The following is an 18,392-nucleotide window of genomic DNA, read 5'->3' as shown; positions in this document are numbered from 1 at the left end:
GAACAGAACATCGAAAGCGTCGAGCAGTTTGTATCCTCAGTGGGTCGCCTTTGAATTATGTGGCCCAGAACAGCTGAGGAATACAGGCTTCCGGGCAAATCGTGGAGGCAGCTGAAGCACATTGGCAGGAGCCGACAGCTATGGTGCGTGGTGCACGCGCGGTTTTCCTAGCTATAGACTATAGACTCAATCCACCCTCCAAACACCCTCCCGCCATCGTGAATTCCATAAGAGCAGCCCACTTTCGCCACCCAATATTATTCCTACATAGGAAACCATAAAACCTTTCACGCCTTGTCGAGCTTCCGGTTTCCGAGTTGTTTTCACTGATGCATATATTATAATGCCAGAGGTCATCAACTCAAACCATTCTCAATGAAAACTATTAAAATTTATTGCACTACAAACATAGAGAAGCGCCATATACTTAATGCATCAACTAATGTACCATATGCTGAGGGATTATTTATCAAAATACTCAAAGGCTCCACCGAATGATAAGAGTCCACCGCTGACTAACACCGACAATGGTGCTCGTGCCAAACTTCTCCCATGTATTTTACACCAAAAAGAAGACTCCAGTAACAGATACACCAATTTTGTTCACTCGATAAACGTTTTCCTCATTAATGGCCAGTTGCATCGAGTCAATTAGGCACCTGGGAATCGCATTTACAACAATCAATAACAACAACTGATAAAATAGTACTTATCGCCGCTTTTTCAACAACTCTTCATTCATTATCACTTTTTGTAAGGCCCCCAGATCCCTGGCGAACTCGCCAAGCTAATTGCAAAATACAAAACAGCATGTTCTGATTGTGTTACTTTTAGTTACAAAGTGAGTTCCGCAGTGAAAGGAAACGTGGATGATTTGGTTTTTTTACTGAAGTGGTAAACGCGAGGAGCTTTTCTCGTTGGAATCGCTGATTAGACGTGGCCGAAATGAAGGGGGTACGCGACAGATTTTGTGCTGGTGTGTGGTGCATAGAAGTTGAGTGGAGGAGATTTTCCTGACTAAATAATCCTTTACTAACCAAACCTGATAAAATTTGACTATCTCTATTTTGTCTTCAACCTCAAAACACTATCGATTTCCATTGGTTAAAGTCTGGTCAATTTCGTCCATATCGGAGCAAAATGAGACGCCACAACATGTTTATGACATAATCTCCATAAAAACAAACTGCTGTCGGCACTAATGGCCTAATAACCCTCCCAATTTTCATATTAAATTCACACAATTCAAAAGCAGTCTTCATAAATTTTCATGTAGTACTCGCTCCCTAATCCTTTTCTTATTACATATAAGCCTTCAGAACCACTCACAAATGTCTACCAAGTCCTTAAACACACATTACGAGACACTTGGAACGTTTCTAATGTCCTTTAGATACATGAGTACTAACATAAGTACATATGTGCTCGACATATGTATGCACATGTACTTGCTTGTAATGTTGAATATGTATTATATTGTAACAAGATAAGAAAACCCTTTTTCCGAGTCTCAAGGAAGTACAGACACGTACAATACTTGCATATATACAAGAGCTTTTCAATGCAGATCATATATCAAATTATATTATGCATCCATTCTGTCGAAAGGGAAAGGAAAATGGTTAATCAGTAGCTCAAGGATTATAATTTTTTGGATAAAATATGAGGTTTCTCAGATTAAATGCAAACCATGGTTCACGCAGTTATTGCAACAATATCCAATAATTTCGCGTTTGCCCTTGCAAATCGACCGTGGATCTGGTAAGCTGCTCATTCCTTCGTGAGAATTTTTAGCATATGAGTATGTAGAAACGGTATTACATTTTAACCAGTCAGTTTCTCCTTAACTAGGCTGCTTGTCTCGGAGTTCCCTGACAATGAAAAGTCCGACAATTGACTAGCCAGCTTGCCAGCGTTCGCAAAAGTGCCTACTGCCTACTGCCACCTTATGAATATGTTGTCTAATCGGGGAAGTTTCAGCGGCAACTGGTTGCAACTTTATATTAACTGGTTTGATATGGTGTTGCTATTTGCTAGTGCTGACAACACTGCTGGAATGGAGCGACCCTGCCTATCTGTCGTAGATACTCTTCTGCCAATATCTCTGTCTCGAATATAGTCGTCACAATTATCATTAACGGCGTAACAATCGGTATTTGCTCTAAGCTTGCCTTAGTAAGGAACTTCAGACGTTCCGGTTTTACATAGAGGTCGACCAATTCGATGTCCCCAAAGGCTGCCTGACGTCCTGGCCTACCTCATCACTTTATTTGAGAAAGTCTGACATACACTTCTTCTTTTTCTACCGTGGATGTTCCTCTTATAGATTTCCCGGGCAGGATCATCCTCACACATACGGATTAGGTAACCTTTTGACCCTAATTTTATCCGCAATCAAGTGACGAAGGTATCGCTCATAAATTTCGTCTTATATATAACCTATCGTTTTCAGTTCCTCCCCACCTCAATTTTCCAAGACGCTTGCACTCCTTCTCTACTGTTCTGCACTAAGTGACCCACTTGCCAGCCATCTTGGGAGAGTGGAATCCACAGTATGACGTAGCCAGCAACACAATTGTCGCCCCTCTTCAAATTGTGACCTATCCACCGCCACCTCCGCCTTCCAGCTATAATGCGTACGAGTGACAGGCCTGTGAGCCGACCTAGTTCTTCGTTTGTAATAGGCTCATGATACGACGCAGGCAGGTATTTACGAAGGCTTGGAGCTTTTAAGTAACCGTAGAGGTTACTTTTCATTTGCTACTCCTATATAACAACACTGAAGGAACACTAGCACAGAACAATCTCAACATCATCTCAGTGTCGGGATAACTGCATTTCTAGATTAATAGTGGGTCAGACAACATCAAGTTCGGCCGCCATTAGCAGAAACGCCTGCGATGCTCAGACCAATAATGCAGATAGGGAGAGTGCGATAACCTGTCGGACTAAGACTCTTGATTTTGTTAATATATATTTTCAGTCCGACTCGATTTGCCTCTTTCCAAATCCTGAGCCATTTGACCAAGGTCCATGACCCAGTGAGAGAGCAAACAGATGTCATCAGCGTAATCGAGGTGAATTTGAACTCCTCTACGTCCTCCGGACAAAGCAGCATGAAGAAAGTGACCGATAAAAGAAGATATAATGTCGATTACAAGATGCAACCCTGGCAGACTCCGCTTTCGACATCAAATTCCTCCAAGATTTTAACGCGATGCAGCACATTCAATTTCGCGCATTATCATACATCGCCCTGATCCTCCGAAATGTCCCTCCTGCGTGGAGCACGCTAGTTAAGCTCCATGTCTACGCTGTGGAAAGCTTTCTAGAAATCAATGAAAAGTAAGTGAAGCGGAGATCTAAATCCCATGCATTCTTCCACAATGATTCGTAGTGATATGGGGAATACAGGAGGATCAAACTTGCTCTCCATTGATCAAGCTTCCAATGTGTTTCAGGATTATTTAACCATAATTTTTGTGACGGCAGGGAACATGCAGATACCCCTTCAATTGTTACACTCCAGACGGGTACCGTCATTGAAATCTTAACCGTTACCTCTCATCCATTCTTTGGGAAAGGTCTCGGATTCTCAGGATTTCCGTATGAGTGGAATTAACAAATATTCAGTAACTGTGAACTGTAACAGTAAAAACTTTGCGAAGGGGCCATCAAGCAAAACGCCTTTACCCTGTTTGATAATGATTCTTTTTTCTGCTTAGAGGAACAGTCCGTATTCTGATATGATACGATTACGAGCCGTGGTGAAGCGTTCTTTCCACCTCTTCAGCTTTTCTTCATCGTGGATGAGGAAATGATCGATAGTCGGCCAGTTGAAACCCAACTGACCTTATGGCTGTCTCTGTTTTTGAACAATATGTCACACGACTATCGAAGCTTCCGAATTTCTCACACTTTCCTACTTTCCCATCACAGATCCGAGCAAAGTGTGGTCAGAGCTCACCTTAGCATTTAAATTACCCACCAGAATCATGATGGCAAGAAGCTTTACCTAAAATGCATGCAAAATTACTGGACATTGCATTGATTTGAAATATTTGTATTTGGAGTTGCATCGTGGCTGTCATTAACCGCCATAATATAGGAGCCGATTTCAAAGATTATGACTTTGAAATTTCAGTCCAGGCTTCTTCTGGAGAAATTTCCGTTACAATGGTCATTCCAGGAGAGTAACTACGCATTGCGGGTCGTCTGACATACTCCTTTCGACGATCGGTTGTGTAACTAATAATATGATGCTTTGGACTTCAGTGCACTGCAATCGATGTCTTTATTCATCTCAGTCAGGCAGTTGCATTCTCCAGTTTCTTATTGGTAGAAGTGCTATACGAACTAACTTTTCCTTGGTTTTCGAGCAACCTTGACCCGTTTACCGTTCCTTGGAATACCTTCCTGCACATGTCCGTGTCCACCGCGAGTAGTACGTGACTGTGACGCTCTCGTCATTTTATAATCACAAAGACCTCCAGTTGATTATAAATACTTTTCAATTTTCTCTTGGATCTAATCCACCATTCATTCCCAAGATGATACTTCCTCCCCCGTGTTACCCTTAAGATCTTCGTTTGAAATGCATTGGATAACTTTTCTAATTCTTGGGTTTAGACCTAATTTCACTTCCAAGCATAGCACAGTTTGGATTGCAATGATTCAGATTTTACTTCCTAAGATGATATCCAAATCAAATCCCTCTCGGCAGGAACAACGTCACCTAGTTAAAGGAACTGATCAACGAGGAATCTCTGTCCATTAATGCAGATGCGAAGAGTGAGGAGCCCAGCCAGATTGATTGGTTTTATTTTTAGTCCAACTCTGCTTGCCTCCTTCCCCAAACATAGAGCCTATTCGCTAGGGTCCATTACTTGGCGAGGGTCATTTGCGTTATCGAAGTATGTATGTTATGGTTCATTAAACCCCTGGATTCGAGGCAAAGGAACGTGAAGGATGTCATCGATAACGAGCAGAAATAATATCGGCAACAAGATGCAACGCTACCGCGTTCTACTTTGGATGCAGAACGTGCATTTTATACGGTTACCTATAGCTCTGTTAATGACTTTTAGTTTTTCGGGAATACCCTTCCTGGACTGTTGGAAAAGTAGTGTACTTTTCGAAGCGTCCTTTGATACTTTGTAGCTTATACTATTATTACTATTATTTTTACCATAACAGGAAGCGCGAAAGAAACCCTCCGATTTCCGCCCCTTTTCGGGATCTAAATGATAATCCCATTCTTCCCCTTTCCTGGACAGATCTCGGATTCCCAGTATCAGTGGTAATAGCAGTTCTGCAGAAACTACGACAGCTTTGCGCATTGATGGCTGAGTTGATTTCACTTCTATTTCGAGGAGCATTTCCTATTTGGTTATCGTCGTCATTATTTTTGGATTAGTTTACTATTTGCGGGTACTCCATTTTATTGAGTCTAACTACAGACGTGGCAATGTTTTGATTGTTCCCGCATTTTTTTACATCTTTTCTTTTGAAATTCTTGTGCTACTTAACAACCTCTCATGGTTTGAAGGCATCTTCTGCACTAGCGTTTCACATTTTCCACGTTACTATTGAAGATTGCTTCTGAGGTAGTAGCACAATGTGACGCTCGAAATTTCAACATTATTTCGTTACTATTTTTGAACTCAAAAATAATACACGATTGTTCTGAAATTTTAATATGATTTTGACGGAAGTTTAAAATATCAACAAATTTTTATTTTTATTTAATTTTGCATTCAATAATGTATGTTTTTTACATGTACATGTTGGTCTCTCTCGGGGAAGCATACGGCCTACTGTAGTAGTTTGAATTGAAAAAAATAAATTTCTCCTCCAGAATGGCAGGCTTAGAAAAAATTCTCTTTCTCGATGAAAAAACGAACTTAAAAATTATTTTAAAAAACCCTTCATCAATTGCTAAACTCCTGTGTACTTCACTAAATAATCAAATGTAGAAATTACAATTAAAATTTCACACCATTATCATCATCAATGGCGCAACAACCGGTATCTGGTCTAAGCCTGCCTTAACAAAGAACTCTAGATATCCCGGTTTTGTACCCAGGTCCACCAATTCGATATTCCTAAAACTTGTATGGCGTCCTGACCATCACTCCATCTTAGGCAGGGTCTGCCTCGTCTTCTTTTTCTACCATAGATGTTGCCCTTATAGACTTTCCGGGCTGGATCATCCACACGGATTAAATAACCCGCCCACCGTAACCTATTGAGCCGGATTTTATCCACAACCTGACAGTCATGGTATCGCTCAAAGATTTCGTGGTTATGTAGGCTATAGAATCGTCCATCCTCATGTAGGGGGCCAACAATTCTTCGGAGGATTCTTCTCTCGAACGCGGCCAAGAGTTCGCAATTCTTCTTGCTAAGAACACAAGTCTCCGAGGAATACATTTGGACTGGCAAGATCATAGTCTTGTACAGTAAGAGCTTTGACCCCATGGTGAGACGTTTCGAGCGGAACAGGAGAAAAGTTTTGTAAGCTGAAATAAGCTCTGTTGGCTGACAACAACCGTGCGCGGATTTCATCATCGTAGTTGTTATCGGTTGTGATTTTCGACCCTAGATAAGAGAAATTATCAACGGTCTCAAAGTTGAATTCTCCTATCTTTATTTTTCCCGTTTGACCAGTGCGGTTTGATGTTGTTGGTTGGTTGGTTTTTGGTGCTGACGTTGACACCATATATTTTGTTTTGCCTTCATTGATGTGCAGCCCGAGATCATACGTCGGTTGCTCCATCTGGATGAAGGCAGTTTGTACATCTCGGGTCGTTCTTCCCATGATGTCGATATCGTCAGCATAGGCCAGTAGTTGGATGGACTTAAAGAAGATCGTACCTCTTGCATTTACCTCAGCATCACGGATCACTTTCTCGAGGGCCAGGTTAAAGAGGACGCATAATAGGACATCCCCCTGTGGTAGATCGTTGTTAATGTCGAATGGTATTGAGAGGATCCTGCTGCTTTTATCTGGCCTCACACATCGGTCAAGGTTAGCCTAGTCAGTCTTATCAATTTCATCGGGATACCGAATTCTCTCATGGCCGTGTATAGTTTTACCCTGGCTGTGCTATCATAGGCGGCTTTAAACTCCATGAATAGATGGTGCAACTGTTGTCCATATTCCAACAGTTTTTCCATCGCTTGCCGCACAGATGGTCTGGGCGTATGGGGTTATCCGACCTAGCAAGATAGCGCGATCTTATAGATGGTACTCAGCAACGTGATACCTCTATAATTGCTGCACTGTGTGATATCTCCCTTTTTATGTATGAGACAGACAATGCCTTGTTGCCAGTCGTCAGGCATTGATTCGCTGTCCCATACCTTGAGCACAAGTTGATGAACCACTTGGTGTAATTGGTCGCCTTCATATTTAACCAATCCGACTGTAATTCCATCGGCTCCTGGCGACTCATGGTTTTTAAGCCAATAAATTGCACGGACTGTTTTTCCTATACTTGGTGGTGGCAGTATTTGTCCGTCGTCCTCAGTTGGCGGGACCTCCAACTCGCCGATGTTTTGGTTGTTCAGTAGCTCATCAAAGTATTCAACCCATCGCTCCAATATGCCCATTCTATTGGAAATAAGATTTCCTTCTTTGTCTCGGCAGGATGAGCATCGAGGTGTATAGGCTTTATCCTGCTGACTTGTTGGTAAAACTTCCGCGCCTGGTGCGGTTGGTCCCTGCACTTTTCTAGTTCATAGACCTGTTGGTTCTCCCAGGCTTCCTTTTTCCGTTTGTGAAATCGCTTTTCCGCTCGACGGAGTTCGTGATAAGTTTCTACGCGTGCCCGCGTTCTTTGAGAATGCATCATTACTCGGTGTGCCGTATTCTTCCGTTCCGTAACTAGCTTACATTCATCGTCAAACCAGCTTTTTTGCGGCTAGGGCCAAGCATCTTTATAGCCGTATCAATGATAACGTTCTTCTTTGTTAATGTTTCATCTCCAGGACCTCTGTTGGCTGCGGTTTTTGCGGCATCCATCTCTCTCTTATAGGTGTTGCGGAGAGCTGTGTTGTGGATGACTTCAGTATTCACTTTCACCTGATTGCCAGAGGGGATTGTAGGTGGTGTCGTAATTCGAGCTCGGAGCACCATGCCAACGAGATTTCTTTTGTATTTTCATTATTGTCGAACGTAGGCACTTAATCGAGGAATGAGTTTTCACTTCCAATTTTATTGCGTTTTTCTGTTATCAATTTTTGCTGCACTTTGACTAATGATTTCTAGGGACGATGAAAGTTTTCTTTTCGTCAAAACTCTTTTGCTTTGCAGGATTTAGTCAGTTTGTCTAGCCGACTCCTTATCTATTTGATGGCTACTGCGGATACTGATGGATACTGGTTCATCTACACCGAAGATGCTAAACTTTGCTAGGAGTAAACCAGCCGGAGATGTTGTCTTCTCGAGTTCGTTTTCCAGGAGAACTACTTTACTTTGGGAGCTAAACTGCAAAGTGGGTTTCCTTAGCCAAATGAACTTTTCTCGAAATTCCATGATTTGCCTTTACCTGGGACGTTTTCGTTATGTTACTCATTGGTGTTATAGCTTTGAGTTTTTCTTCCTTTGCTGTTAGTGAGATGTTTTTGCGATCTTGCAACCATCGAAATCCTACTAAAAGGAGCAATCAAATGCGATAAAAAGTCCTTCCTAGAATCCGTAGGACCAACTTCTTGAAAGGTAGATTTATTTGGTGTATTTAGTCCACTGTTTCATTCGTTCATATGGGTGGGTGCAATTTTTCATATACCTCTTGCAGGTTTACCATAGCGGTCTCTGTATTAGAGTGCGCGCTGTGATGTCGTCCATCACAAGACGTTTGTCTAGGATCGTTTCTAACCTTTGGCAACTTTACTCTTCCTTCCTTTACAGTAATAGTTCCAGGGTGCCTGACTATAGTTCTCCACGATTCCTCACACTTCAAAAAGCTATTCAAGCATGCAAATTTGAAAGCGGATTTCATATTCGTATTAAATTTACACAAGAGTTAAAATTTCTAAAGGTCTCACTCTTTCTTCTGTTAAAAACTTTATAATGGTCCACTACGGAATATAAGCAGGAAGTAATTTAGTATGTAGTAGCTAAAAGAGTATAGTTACCTATAGGGAAGCCCAGACGAAATTCATGAAAAACGAGCCGTGTCGAAACTGCTATCAGGTTTGGTAACGAAGTTCTCTTTTATGTTTAACTGACCCTTCGTTATCTGAAATACAAGACCTTAATCTCGTACGTGAAAAAAGGCATTGGCTGAGGGAACGAAATTTTTCTACATACTAGTTTGGGCGTAGACTACCATAGGCGAGGATCATTTGTAAATTTCATACGTCAGAGAGTCCATTGCGAATAGATGTCCAATTCTATCGTGTTATTGATTTTCGATGCAAGGAAAAGGAATAGTTAATCTAATTCAGTTGATATGTGTGGATTTGTATTCCGAAGTGAATCTATATACATACATTATTTGAAGACGTTCATTTTGTACGAGGCAATTTCACTTGTCTTTTCAAAATCACTCGCAAATTATAACCACCATAAGGAAAAGTTCGTTAATATTGAATATTTGTTAGAAAATTCAATCAATTTCTTGTAAACTTCCATCGTTAGAAGTTTTCCAGCAGTTGAGGGAAAATCCAAACTTTCATTTGTTGCTCACTAAAAAACCTATTGGGAACGTATTTTTTTAGCATACAAGCTATGTGTTTGCAGCCATGAAAGGTGTCTGACACTCTCTCGGGCGCAAGTCCCACACAAGAATTCTCACACCGCATTACCCAATATCCTCAAACCAAGTTAACATCCCCCGCCGCGGGTCTACTAATTACATATATATTTCTCAAGCCACTCATCCTCTACTTTATTCTGAATGCCACCCTTCATCTCATACCACTCGACAGGCTGGCTATCAAAATTGCACAGAGAAGGGCACCCGAAAACTCCCCAAGGACGATCCAATCGACTCTGAAGACACCTCCAAACACTTCCGTTTCCGCTCCGGACGGTAGAATATCGACTCCATCTCGACAGCATTAGAACGAATACGAAACGGATACAATCTGCCAACACCAACTCTATGCGCCGCCCCTTGAACAAATGCCCCTGCAAACAAAATGTCCTTGTATCAATCTGTTCCATTTTCATCCATTTCATTCACATTTTAATGGTTACCACATAGAAAATTACAACCCACGCATTTCCATTGGTCATCCTTGTGTTTGGGGTGAGTGCGCATGCCGGGATTCCCCCCCGAACTGTTGCAGCCTCTCGAAATGGAGCATCTCTAAATGTCAAGGATACGGTCGAAGAAGTTAAGGACGAATCGTCAGGAGCTGAAAGTGTAGTACAAGACTGGAATTTGGTGTGTGAACAACTCTGCCGGTGAGTACCAGGAATCCAAGTACTAAAATTCTGTTGCTAACGAATGGAAGTTTTGTGTGGTTTTTGTGGATACTATGAAAGAAAAGTTCAAATAATTTAATACAACGACTGCCTATAGTTAATGAGTGGATACCAGAAGCTTTACATTTGCGAGGGTCATTATCTCCACCCTCTTAATGGCTTCCCGTTGGCTGTTGATATGAGTTTTATTAGTTTATAATTTGAGTAGTTCGGCTATCTACGGCCATCGAGATATCAGTAAGTGGGTTTTCTTCTCGGAACTCCAGATCTAAACTGATATGTGTGCTCCGATGTATGTTATCTAAGTTGTGGGTAAATCCTTTTATTGCGAATATTCACGTGATTAGTGTTCCGACCTCAATTGTTCAGTAATAAATTATAGTATGTAAAGTGTGACTTCAGATATTTAATATAAACAAGTCATGGCCTTTGCGAATGAGCCCGAACGGTAAAACTGAAAGATATCGCTATCTTTCATCTTATCTATCTGTAATTTTGTTTCATTAACATTAATTTATTGCTTAGCGAAAATTCATGTTTTTGAAAATCTGACGAATACTTTTAACCTACTTATTGGCACTAGACTCTGCGGAGAAAAAAATAAAAAGAAAACTTTGGTTTAACCTTGTAAGGTTTAATTTTATCTCTTCTGCGAGATAGATCTCTCGAACTGAATATATTGAGCTTAAATATTTCAAAAATCTATTTCCGGACATTTCAGTGTGAATAAACAGGATTCGGCATATGGTGGAAGCGATTTTCTTATTTGGTTAACAATGTTTTGTCATTTCCGTATATACTGTACTTCGTGGGCCAGTTACCCCCTTCTTAAGCCAAACAGGTCGGGAAACCGGAAGCTAGACGCTTCAGGTATGAAAGGTTTTGTAATTTCTTTTATAAAGAGATTTGAGTGTGCATTTGTCCCATTAGTATGTAGCACGTAATATATGCATATATTATTTAGAAGATCCACTTTCAAGTGATATTGACATTCAAAGTCTTGAATTTGCACAGAAGCGATAGCTTTGACCTATTATAACTTTGTTAATAATAGTGCGATTTTCACCAAATTTGGTAGGATCATGCTCTATGCTGTAGTCGACCTTTCGTGATTCTAGGAGGAACTTAAGGGGGCTGATTACTAAAAATTATAGTAATGTACTATTATTAACTTTATTTGAACAGATATCGGTGTGGAGGGTAATTTGGAGCCTAGGCACCATATAGTGGCAGCTTCCTGACTTTTTTCAGATTTTTCGGTTGGGTAGTTTCTGAGAATGGGTCCGTTAAAGAAATGATCACTTTCAACCCACCGCACTCCCCACCTTTCCAACAAATGTCAAAACTAAGATCGGCTTCGAAAAGTACTAATCGCGACCTTTAATTTGATACCCCAGATGACTATATTTGATGAAAAAAATGTACCCGCCTTTAACCTGTGTTTACACAAAACCTTAAAAAGGAAGTATCTATATATTAAAACCTTGTAAGAATATTCCCTAATGTGATGTGTAGCAACAATGTTTTCAATTTTTCTGTGTCGAACCCAAATTCAAAGTGAAAGAATTTAAAATTCCCAACTTTTATACCAAAAATGCAATCAAATTATAGTCTGGATATCTACCAAATAATACCTCCATGTACTCCGGATCAATTATTTCGTCCGCCCTTTACTGATTAGGACCCTGCCCGAACACCAGTAGGTAGGTAATACCTTATACCGGAGTCCGTTCCAACACCTAGGAATACAACATAAACGTCCATGAAGTTTTCCCGTCACAGCCTCTCGACTAGCCCACACTGAAGGACTAGTCAATACAATATTAAATGACACCATATTCGTCATCCCTTTCGCAGTTTTACCATGAGAATTTTTTAGCCCTGTGAATAAATATAACAAAAAAATTGTTATACGCCTGGCTTGATAGCCATCCTCCTTTCGAAAATATTCAAAAGGTAAAGATAAGGTAAAGTGAACATCGGATTCCCACAAAAGTGATATTCCAAAGGATATCATTGCATGTATACATATTTCACTTCGTTGAAAATTTAATAAAGCCGGTTTTGATTACTTGTTGATTCCCCAACTTCAAAAGTATACTCCGAGTATACTCCTCGCATTCATAAGACGAACAAAACAATAAACTGCATCTTTTCAAGGTTTTGTTGAAAACAAAACTTTATTAAAATCAGTTCACTGTCTGTCTATCTATTTCTCAGAAACGACTACATCGATTTACACGAAAGTTGATTGGAAGGTGGGAACTGTGAATCCCCACACATGTGGTGAATTATATTGTTGCACGTTGAACTTAAAGGAGGTTCCCATACGCGTAAAAGATGGGTGACCATTTTTTTACACCAAATGTGGCCATGTGGAGTATTAAGTGGAAGGTATCTATTAGTAGAAGCAGTAGTACATATTAATTTTAACATTGATTGAAAAGTGGAGGAGTCCAGGGTATCGAAAGAGGTCAATTATTTCAAGGATACGTTCGCGAAAACTACCCAAGCAAAAAATCTGAAAAAAATATAGTGGGCTGTATACATATCTAGGCATCAAGATACTCCCCATTACGTAGTTTATCCTAGATCCGTAGAATTGCATTAATATAGGTTTTAATATGAAGCAGCATACTGGAAAGTTTGGTAGAAATTCTACTATCATTAACAAAGTTGTAGTAGATCAAAGTTGCCCCTTTCGCGTCAAATTACTACTTTCTACGAGATATAATGTCAGTACCATGTCGAATGAAATGTCGAGTATTTTCAAGCTATAGACATTGCGAGCTATATATAAGTGGAGCCATAATGTAGCCAAATATTTTTACGTAAAAAATCAACAAAGCCTTTCATACCTGATGCGCTGAACTTCCGGCTTCCGACTTGTATTCGTCTAGTGTTGACGTGCTCCTTTTGAAGTAGAGTGAAAGGTCTTGAAATTTGCGTGCTTTTTTAGCTATTCCCATCTTTTTAAAATTCATCTGCTGTCATTTTTAAAGTTTTATGTAGAAGAAAGTCTTACTAAAATTAATTTTCCACCTGTTTTTGTTTTTTGAATCTTTGGAAAGTAAAAAATTCAAAGCCTACTGTTCAGTTCTGGTGGGCGTCTATATAAAACGCTGATTCACTAAGCCCACCTCTTTCTCCCTCACTTACAGCGTAGGACTTCTACGAGTATTATGGTATTACTTCGCAAAGCAAGATCAATAATTAACTGCGATTCTTATTGTTGTTTTTTGTTTTTCTTTGAAGCTCATCCCATCTCAGAGTATTGTGGCTTACCTTGATATATTTTTCTATCTCTTGTCAAGGTATTTTCTAAGCCATGATTTCTGTTTCATGATTTCTTGGGTGACATTAGCGCCCTGGCAACAGTCTCTATTTTCTCCCTTTGCGCAGCAAGTCTCAGGCATTTCAAAAGAACACGCTCCAAGTTCTCCAAAACCATTTCGCATGTCGAGCAAGTTAGTGAGTCGTCCTGTCCTAGCGAAAGGTATGCGTGACATCTTCTATGTCCGCTTCGAAGTTGCCTTAGATCTTGTCTAACTTTTTTATGGTATGGTATTATCCACTTTGCAATATCTGATTTACTTCCGTGGCATTCTTTTGAGGGATTATTCCATCTCTTTTACCACTCTAAAATAGATAAAGTCTTTCCCGTCGATAAATATGGAATTCGTCGATTGCATACGTTGGTGGTAAAGGTATCGAACCTCGTTTATCAAGATAACGTACATAGTCGATATGCACCCCAATTTTTTTCCTATGTGAGGGGTTGATAGCTTTACCTTCGGCTTTCTATATTTGGTAAGATTCTTGCCAGCAATTAACTTACGACACATGCTTTTGTCGCTTGACTCTCCAGTTTTGGTTTCCAATTTAGTTTGTTGCGAATATATATATACGGTTTGCTTTCAAATCTTGATCTTTATAGATATTTCTTTTCTTCGTTTGGTGGTCAAAACCACCTCAGTTTCATGTTCCGCGGGCACAAAACCATCCTTTTCCAGCCTGATTTCCCAAATTGCTTCGTTTATAAGGAAATCGATCTCCTCGATTTATTGCGCCACTTCAATTTAATCTATGTACATGGCCAATGAATGGTCTTATCTTCAGGAAGTTACAGCGTCAAAATGCTGATTATTGATCACAGGAAAGAACCCAGAACTGATCCTTGTGGAACACCATAGGCTACCCAATATGTATCACGCCTATCGTCCGAATCGTTGCACTGTAGCCTCTATAAAATAAATTGTATGCCGATACGCAACAAATATATGGGAGTACCTAATGTGATGAAAAGTTCAATTATTTCGCTCTTTCGTATATCATAGAATATAAGGCATTGCTCACTTCGGCAATTAGCATCGCACAGGATTCATTAGGCTCCGCCATTTTCGTTGTCATAGTATTTGGGTTAAAAGTACCATTGATCCACCCTTTCGGATTTCAAACTGCTTTTAATAATAATCTCCTTTTCTTCAACCGGTGTAAGTCTGTTGTTAATTACCCATTTGAGTAATTAGCCGACGCTTGCTGTTTAAAAAGCATACACACTTATAGGATGAAGCTTCATTAGGGGAATTATTAGTTGTTTCCACTATGCGGGAAAAACTCCTTCTTCAAGCAAATGTTCGAGCGAAGTAATCTTTTTAACGACCACCAGGACCTCTTCCATGATTACGTCAGGAATTTCATAAGAAACAAACCTGAACAATGAGTAGGCTTACCTCACCTTTGAGTCTAGGGAGGACTAATAATATCCCGTAGTAAACTAGGATTTGTGATTGGTCACACATTACTCTTCATCATCATAAAGGCAGAACAACCGGTATCCGATCTAAGCCTGCATTAATAAGGAACTCCAGACATCCCGGTTTTGTGCCGAGGTCCACCAATTCGATATCCCTAAAAGTTGTCTAGCGTCCTGGCCTGCGCCATCATTCCATCTCAGGGAAGGCCTGCCTCGTCTTCTTTTTCCAAATAGATAAGGTCATTGTAGACTTTCCGGGCTGTATCATACTCATCCAAATGGATTAAGTGACGGCCACCGCAACCGGGTTTTTTTTCCACATCCAGACGGTCATGGTTTGACTCATAAATTTCGTCTACATCCGTTGTAGAGTCCCAAAAACTCTTCGCAGGATTCTCTTGAACGCAACTAAGAGTTCGCAATTTTTCTTGCTAAGAATCCAAGTTTCCGAGGATACATGAGGACTGGCAAGATCATTGTCTTGTTCAGTGACAATTTTGACCCTGTGGTGCGACGTTCCGAGCGCAACAGTTTTTGCAAGGTGAAATAGGCTCTGTTGGCTACTAAAAACAATCCGCGGATTTCATCGTCGTAGGTGTTATCGATTGTGATTTTCGACCGTAGATAGGAGAAATTATCAACGGTCTCAAATTTCTCAATCTCAAATCTTTATTGTTCTTATTTCACCAGTGCCATCTGATGTTTTTGCCTCTTTACTTTTAGTTGATAGAAAAGTCACCTTCTATGCGCCTCCACCATTAGTGGAGGAGTGCCTAGTTTAACATGTTGATATGGCTGCTTGCATTCCTTAATTACTTTGGTCTTGCAACTTTTCGAATTTAGGTGGAATTTTTTCGTTACGTTAGCTGCATTACCTGGCTTTAAGACAGCAGCATTTTTCGATTCCTGAATTCCGCCAGAAATTTGGAATACGTTGCTTAGATACAATGAGACGTGTTGCGTAAGTATTAGATGCTTTCGCACGAGAATTTGGTAAACCAACCAGTTTGGCAACGCCTTGCTCCAAGAGGCATTGATAAACACGAACCTTTGCAAGATGCAAAACAAGTCGTATACCAGAAGTTCGGCACTTCAGCTATGTAAGGTTTTGTGGAATTTTATGTATGAATATTAGGGTGCACGGTGGTTCCATTTATACATAGCTCGTCGTGTAAATTCAGCGAGTGTATCGCTTCAATATGACAGTGATATTTTATGTCCAAAAAGGCAGCAATTTCATCCGAAAGAAGTAGTTTTCACCTATTAAAACTTTGTTACGAAATAGTACCATTGCCATAATGGCAAAGTTTTATGGTACTGGGTAGATGTCAAGAGGATTTGCCAGTGAATTTCTAAAATGTCGTAACGTATTATCCTTATCTTTATTTGAGCGGATATAGGAATAGAAATACTTTGCTACTTTCTTTTTTAATAAAACCTTAAAAACAATTCATCTACGGGGAACATAGCGAATCGAAGGCTCTTATTGTCGCTGCGCGAGAGGGCGAACGTGATTCGTTTCCGGGAAGTGAAGTGTAGCGTGCGTCGTGACAAAAGGGAATTCATTATTGCGCTGGTCAAGAAAACGGCCATCACTACGCTCAACCGGGCAAGGCCGCTGAATTTGATAATCTCCCCGCGTAGCTGGTCATGGTAGGTCCAGCTTTGCCTGCAGAGCTCTGTTTTCCACTCATCTGCAAATGTTGGGAATTTGAAATCGTTCCCAGCGAATGGAAGAAGGGAACCCATGCTGAGTTCGAGAATTGGAGGAGTATTTTTGCCTGCCCTGCCATCGCAAAAATTTCCTGAAATGCATTAAAGAACGTCTCAGAAGCTCAATCGACAGAGAACAGGGTGAATCTTCCTCTGGATCCTCCTGCATTAATTACATCAATACCCTCCGAAATCCAACGTCGATTTTGAGAAGGTGTTCGATAGCGTGAACAGGAAGGCCATCTAGGATATTTTTTGCAGGCCGAACATGCTAGAGGAACTAATAGCTCGTGTCAGAACAACATATAGTCACGTGCTGCATCCAGGTAAAATTTCTAAGGAATTTGAAGTTCAAAACGGAATCCAGCAACGTTGCATCAGGCCTCCTTCTTGTTAGCGGGACGTTTGCCATGCTGCCTTGTCCTGAGAGAGCAGAGGAGTTCAATGGATTATGACATCTTTTCTCAAAAATCTCCACTACGCTGATGAGATGTCTGCTCTCCCACTGAGTCATGGATCTCGACCAAATGGCTGTGGATTTAGAAAGGAGATCAGAGTCGGACTGAAGATAGGCAAACTCAAAGCTTTCAGTTTGACCGGTCACCGCACTCTTCATATCTGCATGAACGGGCAGAGCACCGAGAGTGTCGATCATTATCTATTTTGGTGGCGTTGCTTCTGCGGACGATGACGCCGAGCGCATAATCCAGGCGCATTATCAGTGCTAGATTCGCCTTTACTATTTTGTGTAAAATTTGGAAATGCAAGTAGCTCAACACCAACTCAAACTGAAGATGTCCTGCGTCAATGTTCTTTCTAGAACCCATGGAAAGAGCCCACAACTGTTCTCCAAAAGTTCCAAGCCTTCGCTAACACCTGTTTCCGCCTGAAATAAGGCCTGAGAAAAATGACCTATGTTGTGGTACGTGCCAGTTACCGGTAGATGTAGACCGGAAGTGGCAGTAAATAGATCACATTTTAAAAAGGACCGACGAATGCTTTTCTGGCTAAGCTGTCGAACTGGGAATAGTGGCGCATAGACGTGGTGAACTCCATTTAGGAGATACTGGCCACCATATATATATTCGAGTACTTTTTATTATTGTATTGGGGGATCCGCATACACTACATTTAGACAAAATATCTCCGGTTCGCCTCACCATCATTGGGTTATCTTCTAAGAACAACTTCCAGCTCAATCTCTCCGTTTGCTTTTGCAGTTCTCAAACATGGCGACTTTGTTTTTAACATATTTCCCATCCACTGTTGCTGTGTGCACTTTTTGAAGGCATACCTGGTAGAAGATGCCTCCAATCCTTTTGATAAAAACTTAAAAGGTTGTCATTAAGGTTTGGCTTAATTAATTTTTACAATTAAATCAAACCACTTTCATTCTGCCGTAATAATTCAACTAATTTCATTACATAATTAGATTATTTTAAACTAAATTATTTGAATCTCCTCCAAATCATAATAGATTTAAAT

The 18,392-nt window shown here is 40.5% G+C and overlaps 1 protein-coding gene across 1 annotated transcript in view; it reads left to right on the top strand.

Moving 5' to 3' along the window:
• Window positions 1-806: 806 nt before the first annotated feature.
• LOC119650352 overlaps window positions 807-18,392 on the top strand; it is a 30,457-nt gene continuing 12,871 nt past the window's right edge. The window contains exons 1-2 of the mRNA XM_038053034.1: window positions 807-954; window positions 10,215-10,417. Coding sequence (XP_037908962.1) covers window positions 946-954; window positions 10,215-10,417 — 212 coding nt within the window. The 5' untranslated portion in view covers window positions 807-945. The remainder of the gene's footprint in view (window positions 955-10,214; window positions 10,418-18,392) is intronic.

This window comes from Hermetia illucens, chromosome 2, assembly GCF_905115235.1.
Source record: "Hermetia illucens chromosome 2, iHerIll2.2.curated.20191125, whole genome shotgun sequence".
Taxonomy (NCBI): Eukaryota; Metazoa; Arthropoda; class Insecta; order Diptera; family Stratiomyidae; genus Hermetia; species Hermetia illucens.
Note: the sequence above shows the minus strand (reverse complement) of the source record. Positions and strands in the feature narration are given on the sequence as shown.